The sequence below is a fragment of the Trichoderma citrinoviride genome, assembly GCF_003025115.1.
Source record: "Trichoderma citrinoviride strain TUCIM 6016 unplaced genomic scaffold BBK36scaffold_3, whole genome shotgun sequence".
In the NCBI taxonomy this organism is placed as follows: domain Eukaryota; kingdom Fungi; phylum Ascomycota; class Sordariomycetes; order Hypocreales; family Hypocreaceae; genus Trichoderma; species Trichoderma citrinoviride.
This window is the reverse complement of record NW_020194711.1, coordinates 2541734-2559962: the sequence shown is the minus strand read 5'-3', so window position 1 is coordinate 2559962 and position 18229 is coordinate 2541734. Positions and strand designations below refer to the sequence as shown.

The 18229-nt window shown below is 54.7% G+C and overlaps 8 protein-coding genes across 8 annotated transcripts; 5 read left to right on the top strand and 3 right to left on the bottom strand.

Annotated features, from left to right (window-relative positions):
* Positions 1 to 1007: 1007 nt before the first annotated feature.
* Positions 1008 to 2804, top strand: BBK36DRAFT_1134688 (hypothetical protein). The gene is made up of 4 exons (XM_024892388.1): positions 1008 to 1081; positions 1134 to 1144; positions 1220 to 2710; positions 2766 to 2804. Exon 3 carries the CDS (start codon positions 1220 to 1222, stop codon positions 2693 to 2695), a length of 1476 nt encoding a protein of 491 aa, XP_024752477.1. The 5' UTR covers positions 1008 to 1081; positions 1134 to 1144; the 3' UTR covers positions 2696 to 2710; positions 2766 to 2804.
* A 52-nt stretch (positions 2805 to 2856) lies between these two features.
* BBK36DRAFT_64570 (Prolidase/Aminopeptidase P-like protein) lies at positions 2857 to 4716 on the bottom strand (the record flags this gene model as incomplete). Its single annotated transcript, XM_024898425.1, has 2 exons — positions 2857 to 4164; positions 4696 to 4716. The coding sequence occupies 2 exons, from the start codon at positions 4714 to 4716 to the stop codon at positions 2857 to 2859; spliced, it is 1329 nt and encodes a 442-aa protein (XP_024752476.1).
* Positions 4717 to 5715: 999 nt separating this feature from the next.
* Positions 5716 to 7237, top strand: BBK36DRAFT_1113745 (MFS general substrate transporter; the record flags this gene model as incomplete). Its single annotated transcript, XM_024889948.1, has 3 exons — positions 5716 to 5756; positions 5809 to 6783; positions 6877 to 7237. 3 exons carry the CDS (start codon positions 5716 to 5718, stop codon positions 7235 to 7237), a joined length of 1377 nt encoding a protein of 458 aa, XP_024752475.1.
* Positions 7238 to 7889: 652 nt separating this feature from the next.
* Positions 7890 to 9224, top strand: BBK36DRAFT_1139233 (hypothetical protein; the record flags this gene model as incomplete). The annotated part of the gene is made up of 1 exon (XM_024893294.1): positions 7890 to 9224. One exon carries the CDS (start codon positions 7890 to 7892, stop codon positions 9222 to 9224), a length of 1335 nt encoding a protein of 444 aa, XP_024752474.1.
* Positions 9225 to 9746: 522 nt separating this feature from the next.
* BBK36DRAFT_1167017 (hypothetical protein) lies at positions 9747 to 10944 on the bottom strand (the record flags this gene model as incomplete). The annotated part of the gene is made up of 2 exons (XM_024894990.1): positions 9747 to 10556; positions 10624 to 10944. 2 exons carry the CDS (start codon positions 10942 to 10944, stop codon positions 9747 to 9749), a joined length of 1131 nt encoding a protein of 376 aa, XP_024752473.1.
* A 1404-nt stretch (positions 10945 to 12348) lies between these two features.
* On the top strand, positions 12349 to 12641 carry BBK36DRAFT_1112123 (hypothetical protein; the record flags this gene model as incomplete). The annotated part of the gene is made up of 2 exons (XM_024889778.1): positions 12349 to 12477; positions 12561 to 12641. The coding sequence occupies 2 exons, from the start codon at positions 12349 to 12351 to the stop codon at positions 12639 to 12641; spliced, it is 210 nt and encodes a 69-aa protein (XP_024752472.1).
* A 578-nt stretch (positions 12642 to 13219) lies between these two features.
* On the bottom strand, positions 13220 to 14108 carry BBK36DRAFT_1193375 (hypothetical protein; the record flags this gene model as incomplete). Its single annotated transcript, XM_024896812.1, has 2 exons — positions 13220 to 13973; positions 14032 to 14108. The coding sequence occupies 2 exons, from the start codon at positions 14106 to 14108 to the stop codon at positions 13220 to 13222; spliced, it is 831 nt and encodes a 276-aa protein (XP_024752471.1).
* A 3493-nt stretch (positions 14109 to 17601) lies between these two features.
* BBK36DRAFT_1113245 (hypothetical protein) lies at positions 17602 to 17793 on the top strand (the record flags this gene model as incomplete). Its single annotated transcript, XM_024889884.1, has 1 exon — positions 17602 to 17793. One exon carries the CDS (start codon positions 17602 to 17604, stop codon positions 17791 to 17793), a length of 192 nt encoding a protein of 63 aa, XP_024752470.1.
* Between the last annotated feature and the right edge of the window lie 436 nt (positions 17794 to 18229).

Genomic DNA, 18229 nt, shown 5'->3' with positions numbered 1-18229 from the left:
TGGAAGCATCGTGTCAAGTTCAGGGTGTTGCGTGGAGTTGCTACACGTACAGATACTGATGTATAATGTATGCAACCTGTAGAATTCCGGGCATCCCCACGCATCTTGTAATCACTCGGAGGTCTCACGAGGAAGAAGGAATCAGTGGAGATGCTTTTATCGAGTTGATAAATTAAGTGCATCTGCGTTTGTATATGTATTTGTAGTTGTAGGGGTTGGACTATCAGATACCTTGATGATTTGCTGTTGTCGTCGAATGCACGGTCTCCTTTATCAAGGCAGCTGTACCCGATTTGGGGGGCCCCCTCTGGTGGTACGTCACCGTTCGGGTCGCTCACCCTACAACTACTAGTATGTACACTCAGGCCAACTGCATCTATTGAATTACAGATTGTCTCTTAATTGAATGGTTTGTAGCATCTTTCTGATAAGGGCTTTGATAACTTCTTCGAGGGAGGTGAGACGAGTTGTTTGCGCATCATGCTTGAATCCCATAGGTAGGTTCTCTTCAGTATGTTAAGCCACAGAGATGAATGCCGTCTTTGATCCGCAAGACGCGCAACTCCTCAAGCGTCTTCCAGGCACTGAAATGCTTACGTATCTGAATAAAAGAATTTCGATTCACGCGATTCAAGCTTCGCAAGAATATCTCGGCAGATCGTTGTTCCCTGTGTAAAAGAGTTGAAAACGGCAATGTGTGGCGAGTCCTTTTGTGCTGGAGAGAGAAAAACGGGCAGACGCATGCCATTCTGTCTTAGCTCGTGGGTAGCAGAGCAGGGGACGCGCAATGCTTGCAACGTCAGCTCCTCTTCTCAACCTCAAAAAAAGAAGCTTACATACACTTTATTTTTTTGACAGGCTTGCCTTATACAACTATGCCCTCATTGCTGAAGTTTGTACTCTTCTTTTTTACCCTCTTTTGAATAAAAGCTAGGGTATTGAAATGAGCAGTGGGAGTTCTTTGAATTTGGTTTGCGTGTTCCGGGACTGCGGCGCGAGCTCAAGGTTGTGTGTGCTGGTCTAAGAAGGGTGGTGTAGCCTGGTGGTGATGCGGCTTATGGCTTACACGACGCCATGATATCTTTTTTCTCATACATTTACTACGCAACGCACTTCCTCAAACCAACTCATCGCAACTCATCTTTTTACTTCTTTCACATCCTCTCCTCCTTCATCATCCTCAATTTCAATCATCAGTCGACTCAGCCATGACCAGACAATGCCACCACCGCCCTTGGAAACCCTAAGGAGCACGACACCCGCACCACCACCACCACCACCACCATCATCCCCATCCCCTTACTCCCCCGTCAACAAGCCCCCGACGCCGCCGTTTCCAACATGCCTCTCCCAGCAGCAGCCCCAGAACAACAACAGCAACAACAACAACATCGAGGTCCAGCTCCCGCCCCTTGTCGCGGGCGCCCTCGTCGCCTCCTTCGCAAGGACCCTCGCCGACGGCCTGGGCAGCGGCAGCGAGCTCCTGCTCGCGCACTACTACGTCCCGCACCACCGCAGGCTCCGGCCCAACCTCGACATCGTCGTGGACCGCCTGATGGCCGCCTTTGCGAGGCAGCTCTGGGACGAGCTGTTCCGGTTCTACCACGACGCGGACCAGCAGCCCTCGGGGGGAAGGAGGAGCAGCCAGCTCTCGCGGCAGGTCGAGCTGCTGTTTCAGGGGCCCGTCAGGCAGCTCGTGCTCATACTCAACGGCCCGGAGGCGGCGCGCTGCGTGCTCGACGAGCTGGGCCCGGGGCTGTCGAGGCGGCCTCTGACGTGGGCGAGCAACGACGCCCGGGGCATCGACCTCGAGCTGGCGCTGCAGCTGCTGTGCGGCTTCTGGCACCGTGCGTTTCCGGAGCTGTCCCCGGGTGGTTCGCCGGAGCAGATTGCGCGTGCGCTGCACACGCTCGTCACGACGGGGGATGCCGCGAGGTCGCTCGTGGACGAGATGAGGCGGCTGCTCCTGTCGCCGCACCACGTCCAGATGCACTTTGCCGAGTCGGCCATCTGGGACATCGTCCTGAAGAGGCCCGGGAGGCCCCCCGCGGACGGGTTCCACATCGTGCAGTTCAAGTACGAGTGCCAGCTGCTGAACCCGCTGGGGGGCTTCGGCGATCTCGCGTACATCCGCCTGGCGTCCCTGCCGGTGGTGACGGGGACGGCGGCCGAGCACGTCTGCGTGATGACGGTGGCGGAGTACACCGAGCGGCAGTGGCCCAGGTGCGGCCCCGTCGTGCTGGGGTGCCTCGACGAGGCGCTCTTCAACGCGGCCTCGTCGCTCCTCCAGGGGGAGGCCTTCTCGGGCATGTCCGTCTGGGACGGCAGCGACGGCAGGGGCGCGCGGTGTCCGGGCCTGCGGTTCGTCCACGTCGAGACGGAGGGCTCGTGGATCCGGATGAGCGTCAGCGCGAGGCCTCACACCCTCGTCGACGTCTTCCAGCACATGTCGTGGTTCTGCGCGGCGGTGAGCGCGTCGCCGTTTCCCGGCGTCGTGGCTGAGAGCGCGACGGAGGTGTCGGATTGGGCCTACGTGGACGGCAACGTCTATGTGAGCTGTAGCCTGAGCCACAGTCCTGTCCCGGAGGCGGATGGCTTGCCGTGGCTGCGGAGTTTGCCGCGGAGCGCGATTGCGAGCGGGTTTCCTGTGGATGGGGCTCCTTGTTCTTCTTCTTCTTCGGACGTGGTGATGTGATTTGTGCGTGGTGTTTGTGTGGCAACGATGGCAATTGTATATAGCGGGAGGAAAAAGATCGGAAAGACAAGAATTGGTACATGAGATATCTTCTAGATAGGAGTTTATGCAATGATACCCCCCACCTGCGTTATGTATATCCTTGATCCATTCGAATTCTTCTAAGGCTCATAGATTCCTCGTGCTCGCTGGCCCGTGAGGAGCTCTGCCTCGCCGTCCTCCTTGACCAAGTAAATGTCTTCGTGTCTGACCCCGAATTTCCCCTCTAGATAGATCCCCGGCTCGTTGGTGAACGTCATCCCGGGCTGGAGCAGCGAGCCAGTGTTCCATTTGTTCAGGTACGGCGACTCGTGCGCCTTGATGCCAATGCCGTGGCCGAGGCGATGCGTGAACCCGTATCCGTAGCCCGCCTCTTCAATGACGGACCGGGCAGCAATGTCGACGCTGGCGGCCGTGCCGTTGGGCTTCATGGCCCTGGCGGCGGCGGTCTGCGCGTCCAGGACGATGCGCCAGACTTGTTCCTTTTCGGCACGCAGGGGGTCCGAGGGAAAAACGACTCGTCTTCCGGGAGGAGGAGGGTCGATCATGAAGCTGCGGCAAATGTCGGACGAGTAGCCGAGGTAGTGCGCGCCGACGTCGATGACGACCATGGAGTCGTACGTCAGCTTCTTGCCCCCCGTGACGAAGCCCCCGTGCGGGAGGGCGCCGTGCTCCTCGATGAGGACAATGTCGAAGAAGAGCCCGAAGCCATCAATCGAGAGCAGCGTCCGGTCCAGGATGGCCGTGACCTGGTCCTCGGTCAGGTCGGGGACGAGACACGGCCGCATGGCCCGCACGGCGGCAACGGTGCCCGTGTTGACGGCCCGGAGGATCGCCACCTCGGCCGCCGTCTTCTGCTGCCGCACGAGCTCGGCCTCGGGGCTGAGGCCGACGGTGCGGAAGCCTGCGGCGGCGAGCCCGCGGACGATGTAGTCGCGCATCTCCTCGTCGACCATGAGCGTCGGGGCCGCCTTGCTGCTGCTGCTGCTGCTGCCAGCGAACAGTCTCGAGTCGAGGAGCGTCGTGTATGGGTTCCAGTGCTCTTCCCAGACGACAATGTCCAGTTCTGCGTCGTCACGGGACGGGATGCCCAGCATGCGCACGCGGCCCTCTTCGAAATGCGGCGACAGGAACGCCGTCTTTGCGGAGATGCTGCCGTCGGGTGAAGCCTGCGGCATGATGAGCATGAGAAAGGGCCGCTCCTCGGGCTCCCATGGTTCCCAATCGTGCTGCGAGACGTTGCCGTAGTACTGGAACGTGTAGCCAGGCTCAAGGACGAAGGCGTCGACCTTGTTGGCGGCGAGGGCCTGGGCCAGACGGTCTCTGCGGAGGAGGAACTCTGCGGCCTCAATGGGCTTCGCGCCGTCCAGGAAGGAGAGGTCTGCCTTGAGGTTGTCGATGGAGCATTGCTGGACGCTGGCGACGTTGGGCTTGTGGTGCGAGGTGTAGAGGGACAAGGGACTGGTGTGGGCGTTTTGGAAGAGGAGTAAGGGGGTGAGGAGAAGGATTGTGAAGATGCAGATGCGGAATCTCCTTGAGGAAGCACGATTCTGGGATAGTTCTCCTTGCAGCAGTTGTGATGACGGCGTTGCTGTTGTTGGAAGCGTTGCACCCTTTTCGCCGGGAATGGTCTGGCTACCCATCGCGTCCATCAATTTCTCATCAAGCATACAGAGCGCCGAGTGTTATGCCAATTTCTGTCGATAGAGGTCAGAATCTAAACCGCAACACGAGGACCATTGACTACTAACCTGCCCATGGAACGAAGCTCATCGATAAGCCAAGGATGTAGCGACAGCGTATATAATCACGTCTGAGCTGCGATAGCGGAGAGACTCCAAACACTGGCTTCATGGCAGACTCGAGAGCGAGGAGCTGCCACCCGCTTTGAGTCGTCGGCTAATAGGCTGAATGGTGTTTTCCCCAAGTTAGCACCAGAGTTGCCCGAAGATGTGACGTACTCCCCTGCTACGCCTCTCCATGATGGGTCCCGTTGGTTCGACGCTCTTTGATATGGACGTTGATGTGGGGGGTAATAGTGCTGTATTCGTCTTCGCTCGGTGTGTATCATTCGCGCGAATGGCTGCATCTTCTGTCGTCGGCTCAATGCAACGAGACATTTCCCAAGCGGTCCTCGCATGTTTGTAGCGTCTTGTTATCTTGCAAGTTGTCCTGCCTTATCATAAGGTAGTTCGAATATCCACACCTTGAATGTCACTCCATCTCTACCTTAAAAGTAAGCCCCACGTTCGGCCAACTGGTTTAGGAAAGCATTGTATTATAACATCGTCTTGGCGTACATGCCCTTCTTGTCTCAACGTGAAGTTGGCGCGCATGGCTTGGGGAGGGAACACGGCACTTGGGAATTGGCTTGATTGACCAGCATTGAGGACAAGATAGCCATGCTCTGTGTAACCACATTAGAGCCTGTGTGTAGAAGCTGTGAAAGTGATAAGCAGGAGATTTGTCTTTGCAGGCAGGGCGACGTAGTTTTGACTTGTCATCACTGGCGAGAGGGAACTGTCTGGGAACGTTCCTTATCTCATGCCAGAGGCCGATCTTCTCCGGCTAACTGAATAGCGTCCCAAGTAGAGCAAGGGAATAGCCTCCAAGTGCTGCAAGACTTGTTTTTGTGGTTCGTGCAAGACCAGCATGAACTTGAGGGAAAAGCGCATGTAACCCTACCTGCAGCCCCTCTTCGTGTTAGTCGTTCTCATGTGCACTTGGTTCAATGCGAATTCATGCGGAGAGGGAGGACTTGATAGAACTCTTCAACTGCAACGAGCATGGCGGCTGAATCAAAGAAAAATGAGGTCCTTGACGTGGAAGTCATACCTTCAGAGACCATAAACAAGGCTGTTGGCGAGACAGTGACCGAAGATGTCGCCAAGGATGACGAGAAAGGAAACAATGTCGATGTTGAAGCTGGGAGCGTAGTCGAGACCGCCAAAGGATACTATAGCAAGCTCTCAGTTTGGTTGATGGTCCTCTTCTCAGGGCTGGCGATTGGATCTGACGGCTAGTAAGTCACAGTCCTCCATTCAGAACAAGTTCATCGCCTTACCCCATCATAGCAACGCTGCCGTGATAGGCAACGTCGAGCTCCTCCTCGGCGTCATCTACCCCAATGACCTCTCCAACTCCATCTACTCGCGCCTCAGCAACGCCTTCCTCATTGGCATGATCATCGGCATGCTCTTCTTCGGCGTCGTCGTCGACCAGCTGGGCCGCAAGACGGGCGCCGTGGCCACCACCATCCTCCTCGTGCTGGGCATCGCCATGTCCGCGGCCGCCAACGGCACCTCGACCAAGGGTCTCTTCTGGATGCTCATCGTTGCCCGAGGCGTTGCCGGCGTCGGGGCCGGGGGCGAGTATCCCGTGTCGGGCGCCGGCGCCGTCGAAGCCACCGACGAGAGCCGCCAGTACCGCAAGCACCGCGGCTTCATGTTTGCCATGCTGGCCGACCTCTCCTCTGACCTTGGGTATGTCTTTGGCGGGCTGGTGCCTCTTCTCTTGCTGCTGTGCGTCGGCCAAAAAGAAGACAAGTACCACATCGTCTGGCGGACGTCGTTTGCTCTTGGCGCGATCCCTCCGCTCGGCATCTTCTGGTTCCGCGTGCGCATGGCTGTTGCGACGGCCTATCGAAAGTCTGCCATGAGAAAGCAGCGTGTGCCGTACTGGCTGGCCCTGAAGCGGTACTACCGGCCACTCATCGGAGCTGCGGCCAGTTGGTTTCTGTATAACTGGATCTCCATTCCCTTTGGAATCTTCAGCTCAACCATCATCAACCGCGCCAACGCTGGACAGAGTCTCACCAAGTCCCTCGGATGGGGTGTTCTCATCAACTGTTTCTATCTCCCGGGGCCCTTCCTGGGAGGCTATCTGTCTGACAGGATCGGAAGACGACAGACAATGGCCCTCGGCTTCGGGCTGCAGGCGATACTGGGCTTTGTCCTGGGCGGTGCGATTGGCCCCATCCAGACAGTTTTCCCACTCTTTGTTGTGCTCTATGGCATCTTCTTGACGCTCGGCGAGGTGGGACCCGGAAGGTGTGTATCCGTACCATCGCATTCAGCCTTGTTCTCTCCCAGTTCCCCAGTGGATAGTCTCAAAGCAGACCGCTGACAGTGTTCAATATGCAGCACCGTCGTCCTGACCGCCTCGGAAAGCTTCCCAACGTCGATCCGCGGCCAGATGATGGGCCTCATCAGCGCCTGGTCCAAGGCCGGAGCCGCCATCGGCACGCAGGTCTTTACGGCCATCCTCAACAAGTACGCCAGCGACCCGGACAAGGGGAACCAGGTGGCGTTCCTCATTGGCTCTGCCTTTGCCGTGCTGGGCGGCCTCGTGGCTTTCTTCGTCATTCCAGACGTGTCGCGCAGGCTGGAGGACGATGACGAGGCTTGGAAGGTGTATCTGGCGGATCACGGATGGGAAGCGACGTGGGGAGATGCTGAAACCAAGGATCCCAAGGGAGTGGTCTTGACTTGTCAGGTTGATTGAGGGTGTTGATTTGAAGTTGCTACGTATTCAGGGGTGGGAGTTTGAGTATCGCTTCGGTGAAATGTATATTCCGAGGAGTGTTCCGGGTGGGAGTTGTTAGGTATGATATTAGCATCTATCAAAATGAAAACAAGATGCTGAATTGGATGAGGCTTTGGAGAATACTGGCTGCTATGACAGTAGAGCCGAGTTGTTGCGGTGACATGCCACATTGTAGCACACGCCTTTCCAGCGGCAACCCTGAGAGTCGAGCCGCTGATGTCGCGATGGCTTCAGGTAGCCTCGCCAAGACCCCTGACCAGAACTATTTGCTTGATGATCTAATGTAAGATCGTATTGAATCTTTATGTAGATGACTCTCTAGTCAAAGATTGAGAAAATAAAAAAAAGTTGGTAAGTCGGTAGAAGGGAGTATATGGGCACCTCATTCACTTGCGTAAGATGCTGTGCTCAACCCTCGCTCACTTTCGATTCACCCACAGGCTATGCAATGTGATTGGCAAAAACATAGGAGACAAAAGCAAACTCGAGGAAGAAATGATTAACTGCCTCCGCCTTCTCTTTTCCCATCCCCTTTCTTCCTGCCTTTCGTCGTTTTCGAGAACCCTTAAGAATCACCAGCCATCCTCCTCCCAACATTGCTTTGCGCTCAATGACGACTAAACCGCCTCCCAACTCCGTAACCACTCCTCGTGGCCGGCAGAAGCAAGCAGACGGCTCGAAACGAACCCCCAACTCCGGAGATGAACAAGGTTCGCCATCTCAGCACCAAGGCCGAAGCCACCAAAGGGGCCTCAAGGGATCAGTCATTCGACTGAGTCCTTGGAAGAACAACGCCGCTACAGGAAATGATGCTTCTTCTTCTTCGACCCAGACAGAGACCACATCGACCACGACCGAAGCTAGCGAACAATCCATCGATCAATATCCTGTGACTCGGCTCGTTCTGGCTCTCGAAAAGAGAGAGCAAAATGCTCAGGACAAGTACAATAGCCTCGAAAAAAGGTGCCAAGAGCTTGACGTAGCCCTGCAACTCTCCATCAAAGAGAGGGAACGCGAAGCGTCCATTTACGGAGCGGATTACAGAAAGTTCAAAGCCGCTCTTAATGGCGCCAGAAAAGAGCTCGACAAAGAAAAAGCAAAAGCTGACGAGGCTCACACAACGAATGAGTCCCTCCTGAGAGTCCTCGCAGCCCATGCGAGCACCATAGAGACTCTCAACGCAGAAAACAGCGAGGCCAAAGCCAAATGCGAGAGCCTCCGAGCAGCCCACGATGCCATCCTAGAGGAACTCGAGGCAGAAAAACACAAGGTGCAGGAGGTCAACATTAGAACCTCAGCATACGATGCCCTTTTGCAACAACTGGAGAAAGAACAAGAAAAGGCAAAGGAGCTCCATACCGCAAACGAAAGCCTCGCTGCCGACCTCGCAGCGCAGACCCAGGAAAAAGAATTCGCCGCCAAAATGCTCGAGGAAAAGACATACGAATCATGGATCTTCCGCTGCGCCGTTGCCGTAATCTACAAGGACTCCCCCTCCAAAGAGCGCGTCAAGATGGGCAAACTGATTCGCGACGTGCTCTTCTACCTGCGCGACAAGCGTCAGCGTGAACGAGCGCGACAGCAGCAGCAGGAAGACAGCGATGAGGACGGAAATGGACAACAACAGGGAAGTGGAGATGGCCAATACGAGGAGCAGCAGGAGCAAGGGCAGGTGGTCGAGTCGTCGGCGCCGCAGCACGAAGAGCCTACTTGTCCAGAGACCCCTGGAGGCGGAGGAGATTCTGGTCATGATTCGGAGGACTTGCCCCTCAGCGGGAGAGAAACGCGGCCGAAAAGATGTCGGACATTGGGGAGCATGGAGTATAGCGACTATTTCGCTGCGTCCGATGACTCTGATGACGAGAAGCCTCTGGTCGATGTCCTTAAGAAGAGGGCGAAGAAGCTCAGGACCATGGCGTCTCATGAAGAGGCGTCATCCGATTGAAGAAGTCTCTTCACCCTCATCATCTCCTCCCACCAAGACTCGGTCTGTTGGATGTTTGTGACTCGACTTTGAGAGCAGAGAAGGGGAAAGTTGTTTGGTTTAATGAAGCGAGAACTGGGAACCAGGTGGTATCAGAAGTCCATGGTTCATAAGTCATTGAATCTCTTGATTGCGAAACTGAAGTGTGCCGACTCGGCATCAAGCTGGTTTAGTATTCTGTGCTGTAAGAGAACTGGCAAAGGAGGACAAGGAAAAAGAAGAAAAACAACTCTATGAGTTATCAAGGCCATCGGTCTTTTTCTGCCCCGTCCAAGAGATAACAGCGAACCCGAGACAATAGATAAAGGAAAAGCAAAGAAAAATTAACCGGTTTTGAGAATCATCTCAAAAGTCTCGCTGATGAGCTCCATAAACGCCGTAAAGATCCCCCTCGGGCAACAGGACCCAAATCTTCCATAGTACTGCCCGCCCGTCTTTGAAAATAGTAATCTAGTTGATGATACGGAGCCCTCGAGGATATTCCTAGTTGTCGGTTCCGGGTCGTCCACTTGCGGCGCTCTCGCCTACCTTCACCTCTTCGTCGGAGACACCAATGCTGACTCCGCCGGCCAAGCTCGTGGTGCTCTGCATGGCTCGTTCGCGGTCTCGGCCCTGGCCATAGATGCTCTCTCGAGGGCCGGCGATGCTGACGCCGCCACCTGGTGCAATGCTTGCGCTTGCCGTAGTGCTCGCGCTGTCGCTCCTATTCCTGCTGGCGTCACTGGATCGCCTCTCTCGAACGATTCTCTCCAGCTCTCGGATGCGGCGCTTGAGGGCCTCGTTCTCCTTCTTTGCATTGTCCAGCTCCTGTCGGTAAAAGGCCGTCTCCTCGTAGCGAAGCGTTGCAGGCAGCAGCCCAGGGCTCATCTGGTCGCCCGGTACGGAGCTACCAGGGGTAGCAACCACTGAGCTCATCATGACGGAGTTGGCAGCCGCCGGGTTCCTCTGTTGGTGGAAATAGGTCGAGGGATCTATCGAGCTAGGCGGCGCGGGCGATCCAGTCTGGCTTCTGCGAGACGCACTGCTGTTTTGACGCGAGAGCGATGCCGGATGGGACGTTCGAGCTCGGGCCTCGTACGACGAGGCGAAATTGGGAAATGTCTGGGAGGTGGAGGACGACGTTCTGTGGTGGCGGCGAGAGGTGGGAATCGAGAATCCGGAGCCGGACAAGAGCGACGATTCGACAATGGGATCGTGGGAAGAGGTAGCGTTCGACGTTGAGGAGGCGTTGGAAACAACCGACGCATTGTGCGCGGCACGAAGCAGCGAGAGCTCGCGGGTTAGACGATTCACCTGTCCTGATGGTCAGCGAATGGTTGCGCCACGGCGCTTGTCGTAGCACGAGCGGAAAATGTCATACCACTGCCTCCTGCTCCTTCTCCAGCTGCATGTGAAGCTCTGAAGCCGTCAGCGGCCGTGGGTGTCGCAGAGGACCCGGGCCCGGCCCGACGGCGGCATCGGAGGAGCCCATGGGCGACTGAGGCGGGAGTCCGGGAGAGGGCAGAGCCTGGGTCGGAACGTGCTGGTTGACGGCGGCCTGGTTGGAGGGCAGGATGTTGACCGAGGAGGAGGCGGACTGCGGCGGCGACGATGCGGACTGGAGGTTGGCGGACTGGCGACGAGACGCTGTGGCGCTGGCCAGGACGTGAGGCGAGGGGGGCACCGAGTTGAGATCCGGCATCTTTGCTTTTGTACGGAGAGCACCCTTTTTTTTCGGCTTCTGTTCAGTTCTCCTCTCTCTTGTTCCTTTTTCCCCGTTCCCTTGCCGGTTGCCGATTGCTGGTCTTTGCTCTGTCTGTGGCGTTTAATCTCGCTCAACGGGCCGGCGATGGCGGTGGTTGACAGGGCCGGGGCTGCTGTTGCGAGAGGGACAAGAGAAGAGCAGCGGGCAAACGAGATTGGGGATTGCGGTGTGTCGTGTCGTTGCGGCGTCGAGACCGGGTTGAGAGCAGAGAGACGTGCTGGCCGAGGTCACCGGATTCGTCGATACGGGCCAGGCACCCCCCTTCGGTCTGGTGGTGCGCTCGCGATTGGGCTGTTGGGTGCGGGGTGAGTGGAATTTGTGGTGGCCGCGGGCACTAAAACGGCCCCCCGACAAGCCGCTGGCGCTGGTGCTTCAGGGGGTTGGTGGTTATTCAGCAAGGTGTGCTTTGTCGCATTCGGTCTTAGTATTCCATGCCTGTTCACCTTGAGCAAACCTCACCTGTCCTTTTTACCCTGCTTGATAGGGGCACTTTACCGACTCACCAAATAGACAGCTTGAACATCCTCCCAACACTCGTCCTACCTTATGTGGCCTTATCTCCCGCCACAGTCTGGATTACAGTGCAGCAGTATAACCGACAGAGTTCACCTGCGGGGTTTTGAGACAGGGGCTCGCAGCCATTCGAGAAATTGTCTAATCAGGCCACCTCCTTACCTTGGACTGTGCAGTGAGACGTCCAAATAACACTTGCATTGTGCTGCACTGGTCCATGACGTCTGGTACTTCTGAAGTGGGATTGAATATTGCTTGAGATGAACTTGGACGACAGAGTAAGCACCGAGACATTGTCTGTCAAATAGGAGTACCAGGTAATTTGTGACCGATTGAAGTCTTATACCTCCGTTCGCAGAGACTCCATCTTGGCGGCACAACTTGAAGGTGCCCACCACAACTGCCGACAAGTGACATCCAGCACCAAGTACTTGCCGTTCCAACATGACCGCATCTGAAGATGCAGATTCAAGCTCCGATCACCCAATCCCAGATTTCTCTCCACAGCCAATCCAGTTTGCACATGAAGTTTCCAGTTTCCACTCATCGCAGTTTGAACTTGCACTTATCTTATCCGCCTCGATCCATTTTCCCCGTTTCTCCTTGCAAACGACATCAACATGATGCAATAGCGCGGCCCGTGATGGCGCTGACGTCAGGGCCCATCCACCACATACAAGTACGTCCGGACTGGCATTTAAACAAACCAAAAGCACAACATCGATTGAACTTTGTTCTTGTTTTCATCCCGTACCACCATACGAACAACACAGAACTTTCCAACTTTACACCAAACCGAAATCACCAACAAGCCACACCCACTTCACCATGCCTGAAGGACGTCAATCCCCTCCTCCCGAGCGCCAGAGCGGCCGTCAGCTCCAGGATCCCACGGGATCCGGCAAGGGGCCCAACTACGACAAGGCGGACAACAAAGACCCCAAGGCCCAGCTCGATGTAAGTCGCAAGAATTAGAGAAGGATGTCTTCGTTGCGCAGAAACCCAAAAAAACCAGTTGCTAACCAAGGTGTGTGTGACAGAAACTCACATCCAACCCCAAGGGCCCCATGGACGACGTCCTCGAACACAAGTTTTCCAAGGAACCTGGAAACTGTGAGTAGCTTCTGAGGCTGCGCGGCTTCATAGGCCGTCTTTTTAATACCATTATAGACACTCCGTTGAACCAGTAACGAGAGGAGATTGGAGGCAATTGGGAAGCAATCGGATACACGAGAGAAATCGGTATCCTCTGTACAATAGTCAGTTTATAGCATTAATCATTGCATCGTTACACTATCCAATGCCCGTGCTTGAAGTCGTACACAATGTTTTGAAGTCGTAAATAGTTACGAGGAATCTTACAGTCGGAAATGAGAAAATGACACTCTGTACGGTAAGTCAAGTCGCAGCATTATTCATTGCTCGCCGTACCATCCCATGCCAGTGATAAGAGAGTAGTCGACTTGAAGTCTTAAGCACTCCAGCGAGGGATCAGTACATGTCGTAAACACGATAGAAAATGTCATCTTGCAAGAGTGAATTCAGAGCATCAATTATCGCACCGCTAAACTATCCCATGCCTGTGAATTGAAAACAGTCCGACGAGAATCATCCGAACGCGTGAATACTATAAACACTCATTTCCTTATTTCATAACATCATGCGGCAATTTCGCGGCTTACTACTCCATTCTTTTCCTTTAACCAGTCTTTGCATCAGCAGGAGCGGCTGCAGCGGCATAGCTAGCGTCGCCAGGCTTCTGCTCCGTCTGCTCGGACCCCTTCTGCTCAGGCTCCTTCTGCTGCTCCTTTTCCTTCTCCTGCTGCTTGCCAAAGACCTTATCAAGGCCAGCAGCCTTGTACGCGCTACCGCCGTACTCCTCCTTCTTCAGATCAGCCAGCCGCCGGGCCTCGCTGTGAATGTCCTGCACCTGTCGTGATCCGTCGAGGTAGAACTGGGCAATCTTCTTGCCAGTGGGGGTGTTGCTGGCCTTCTCAAAGTAGCTGCTCAGGCCACTGAAGAAGTTGCCGGCGCGCTGGGTGATGCCGTAGCTCTGGTCGGCCGTCTTGGCACGGTCGGTGGCCTGGTACTTCTTGTCGAGGTCCTGGATGGTGCTGAGGAAGCGCGATGAGACACCGTGCTTCTGGTCGAGCTCGATGGCCCGCTGGATCGCGGCGTCGCCGACGACGTAGCCGTGGGCGAGGTACTCGGCCAGGATGCGGGTGCGCGGCTTCATCTCCTGCGTGATCTCGTCTGTGTTGTTGCCCGACTGGGCAAAGTGCGAGCCGTCATCCTCGGAGTCGCCAGAGGCGCTGGAGACGGTGATGTGGTTGGGGCCGAGTTGTGTGTTGTTCAGCAGAAGGGCAGTCTTCATGGCCGTCTCCTTCTCGAAGATGACTTCTGCGCTTTTCGTCTCGCCCTCGGTGGTGACCTTGATGTCGTTGATTTTGCCACTGCGAATAGGTTAGCCTAGCTGTCGCTTGATCCAACACGGCGGGATAGTAGACGAACCAGAAGCTGAAAAAGTCCTTGATTTCAGCATCGCCAGTGGAGGCGGCAATGTTCTTGACGTGAACGGTGGCAGTCATCTTGGTGGTTGTGTGTTGTTTGTGTGTTTGGACAGTTGTAGGTTGATTCGCAACAGGTGTTTTCTGAGGTTGCTTAAGGTAAGGTAGGAGTGAGAATAGGTGAGAAAAGGTAAAATGATGCAAGGCAGATGACGAGCACAAACGTGGCAATTTATACGGATCGTGGCTTCAGCTTAGCTGGTGGGAGGCAGCCGCGCAATTTAGTATCGCAACAACTCCCCACGAGAGCACCAGCTTGATTGAGGGGTGTTTCGGCGGGGCAACTGTGCGACGTCATCATGAAGACGGGGGTGAGGCTAGAAGTTGTGGCGGTGCGCTCTCTCAACAAGCGCGAACGCTGTGGCTCAGCACCAGAGTAGATGACGTCGTTTGTGAGCATGTGAAGATGGCGACTTCTTCGTCATTCGAGTGTTTGCTCGAATTTTCTTACAGCTGCCCCTTGACGAGGGCGTCTGATGGAGGGAACACAATCCAGGGCATGGATGCAAGCAAAAGGCCAGGAGAGGATGCGAAACAGCTACGTAGTTTGATAGCCGAAATGCAACACGCTTCTTATTGCTACAAGGCTAGGACTGTAGTGTGTAGATACTGCTCTGCTGCGAGCACAAGGGCTGCAACAACTTGCAAGTCCCATTGTTCTCTTCTGGCTGGGTGCAAGAATATCTCATAGGCACCTACTGATTTCGCCTTCTTCGTGGGGAGCTTACGAGTGCATGATGAGATCCAAACGATAGCTCCTGATCTACGAAGACCCCCATCACCAGCACAGGACAAGCCACTGAGATTGGAGCTACTTTAGCCGAGCGGGAAGACGAGCTTCGTTGACAAGGAACTTGCGCTAACCAGCGGGTGTTGCCTGTTAGTTACGCCACAGTCTCTATACATACGTGTGAACTTATATTGATAGCAGCTCAGTCCTCCCCTCAAACATTGCTTAATCACTGCATGTTCAATTACAAAGCTCGTGCAAGAGGATTCTATCCCCTGAGTTGAAAGAACTGCTTCATCCATCCATCCACTGTGGTCGCGAGCTGGATCACGTGAACAGCCTTCCATGTACAGTTCCTTGAGCCCTTCCTGCCTCACTTGAAACATTGTCCACTCGCCTTCCCTGCTGTCGAACGTTGCGAGCTTCAGATCTCCCTCTTCATGGACAGATGCGCAAAGATGCAATCTCTTCTCTGCAATGTTGGACGACAACCCATTGACTGCTTGAAACTCCATCAGGCCTTTAGACGATCACCAGACAGCAGGCGGGAAAGATGCGTGATGTATCAGATTGTCTGCCGCAACTCAACCCCACAGTTGAAACCTCGCATACTGATTGTCGACGAACATCCTCCTTTATGCGCATTGCGCTCTTTGGACGTCTTGAAATCTGTTGGCCCGTTTGCTTAGGGCTACATTGATCTACCTGAAATGCACTGTGTTTGGATCAATTTCCCCTAGAGCAATCTCCTTGCTAACCGCCTGATGCCAGGGCTCGACATTACGATCAAGCCGACCTGCGCAGATCAGGAGACTGTCGAAGAGGCATGGCCGTCTCGAGACAGACCATTCGAGCAGCACAACCTACAGCCAAGCCGCGCCGTTCATCGCTCTCTAGCTATTACTATAGCGCTGGACTCCGCAGGTCTGGAGAAATGGGACTCGGATGCGGGCCACGGCGATATCTAAGCGAGGCTAACATCAACGCAACGCCGCCCTTGTGGAGAGCAGAGGAACCGTTTACATATCACACAGAGCGTCAAATTATGGTTTCGGCGTGATCGAGACCACGATCTCGACTGCATGAGTTTGACTGTCTCTATTAGATAGCAAGGGGTCTCTTCCCGTCAAGATGGTGTGCTCATACTCTGGGTAATTTGGAACATGTCTTACAGCCAGCCATTGACAAGGAGATTGCCTTGAACACTGCCAATAATGCAGTTGCACCTCCCTGCTTGCGGCTAGTGCGGCTGCGCACCCGGTTATACTACTACTATTGCTTTTTGTCAGCCTCAAGATCATTTGTTGCACACCTGAGCGGCTCTATTGGCAACATCAGCTACATCCTGGATCATCGAGCAGACGATGGGGGAAGCGCTACTATCGCGAGCCCTCTTTTGCAAGTCCTAATAACGCCGCCATGGCCAAGCGAAGTGCTTCTGTGCGCTTGTGTGAATCGGCGTCACCGCATTTTCAGCGATTGCCTCTACCCTTGTAAGACGGCTACATTCCCCATAGGGCACAACAGGGATACCGAGCGGGGACAGTGAGTTGGACCCTTGGCATGCTGCAAGCCCCAACTTGCCAACTCGCAGAGACAAGCTTTCCAGCCTCTTTACCGACGCACGTACGGATGACGAAGAAAAGACCAACGCCGTTATGTCTGGCTGATTCGAAACTATTGAAGCTGGAAAGATGCTCAAGAGGCTGCGAATTAGACGCCGAAACATGCATGTCGAGTCCGGGATTCGGCCCCACCCTCGGCAGCCGTAAAACAGCCTCAATCTCGCCCATGGCTGGTCTTCCTCACATATTCAAGCATGTCTCATTGTCCCGAGCAAGATGAAGGTGGCTGCACGTGGGGCTGAGCGCTGAAGGGCGACAAGGGCATCCCGTTGCCATGGAAAAGACAGACAGCCAAGAGGAGATTTATCCTCCAACAAAGCAGGAGATAAGCCAGCCCGCAACGCCAAAAGACGGCAAAAGCCACGTTTTCTTCAACATCCCTCTTGCTACCTAGTTCCTCTGGCCTTGGTCCTCACTCTGCTTGCTTTCTCTCCCAGCAGCCTTCACTTCATCTTGCTCCAGGCCTTGCTTTGACGCATTCACGGTATCCATCCAATAGTCGCTGCTGGCCCAGGCCAGGACAGGCTACGGCCAGCCAGATTCCACGCTCACGCGACGCCTATGCTAGAGGGCGGAATCCACTCGAGTGCATACAAACTAGCACCGACTCGATCTCTGCGCCCCGACCGCCGCTCTTGAGGGTCTGGAGATTTTCGCATCACAAGCGGCCAACAGGCTTTTGAACCACTCTCTCGATTACCAGCTGGACCTTTGCCGTTGGTTGTGACTGTGCAAAACGGCGAGATTTGGTATCGATCATTCCAAGACCTGAGCATTGTTGGTGCCCATCAGCTACTATACGGCGGTCTTCTGTGAATACTCAGATCTTTGCTATAACACAAGGTGAGGATCTCACCCGATTCTTTGCGAGACTTGCCGTGGCCGCCACCCTCGTGTGCCACTCGTGACCGACCTTTGCGGCGGGGATGCAAGTTGGGCTCGAGTTGGGCATGCAGTAATTCGAATATGTCTCAAGCCAGCTCGTTTTCGCTGTCTTTATATCCTTCTCCTCGTGGCTCATTACCTATTCTGACAAGCTTTTCCCAGTGTCATTTCAAAATATCCGCAACCAATAAGCCAGACGCCTCTCCGAGCGTGTCCGCATACGATTGCAACACGGCTTTAATCGAGGCGATCGATACACGCAGCGGTATTCATCATGGCTAGGAGCATGTCCAGCTACTCCATGTCTTCGGACTACTTCAACGGCTACGCTTCCAACTACGAGGAGAAGCTTCTCAACACTGTCTGGATGGGCATTGTCGGATTGGAGGTCTTGATGGTTCTCGGCGTCGCTGCCCGCGGCATCTTCAGACGGCTCAGCCCACACCTCAAGCTGCGGTCACAATGAGTTTCGACAACACTTGAACGACAACGCCAGAATCGAAAACGCACATAAACACTGGATATCTATGACAGCAAAGGTCCGCTGTCGCAACGAACAACATCCCGAACCACGGTCAAACCGAGCAACACTACACACTTCTTGAAAGATCTTTTACGTTTCTGAAACTCTCTACGTTGCAGCATATAGCGAGCGAGCACGGCGGCTTTTGTTTCCATCGAAGAATCTTCTCCAACGGCAGGCGTTTTTGATTGACTGGGATACCTATACCCGATTTGAGGAGGCTTATTGTTTGTTTCTTTGTTTCTTTTGCGTTGAGCGTCATGATATGAAAATTGGGGAAAAGCAAGTGAGCAAGCGGCAGGTTTGTGATATTTTGGATTCAAAATTGATGGGGCAGGGCGAAAATTGCAGGATTCTGTTATGATGAGTTTATGAATGA

Bases quoted from the DNA above. Each gene is read 5' to 3' on its own strand.
- BBK36DRAFT_1134688 (XM_024892388.1), top strand. From the start codon at position 1,220: ATGCCACCACCGCCCTTGGAAACCCTAAGGAGCACGACACCCGCACCA.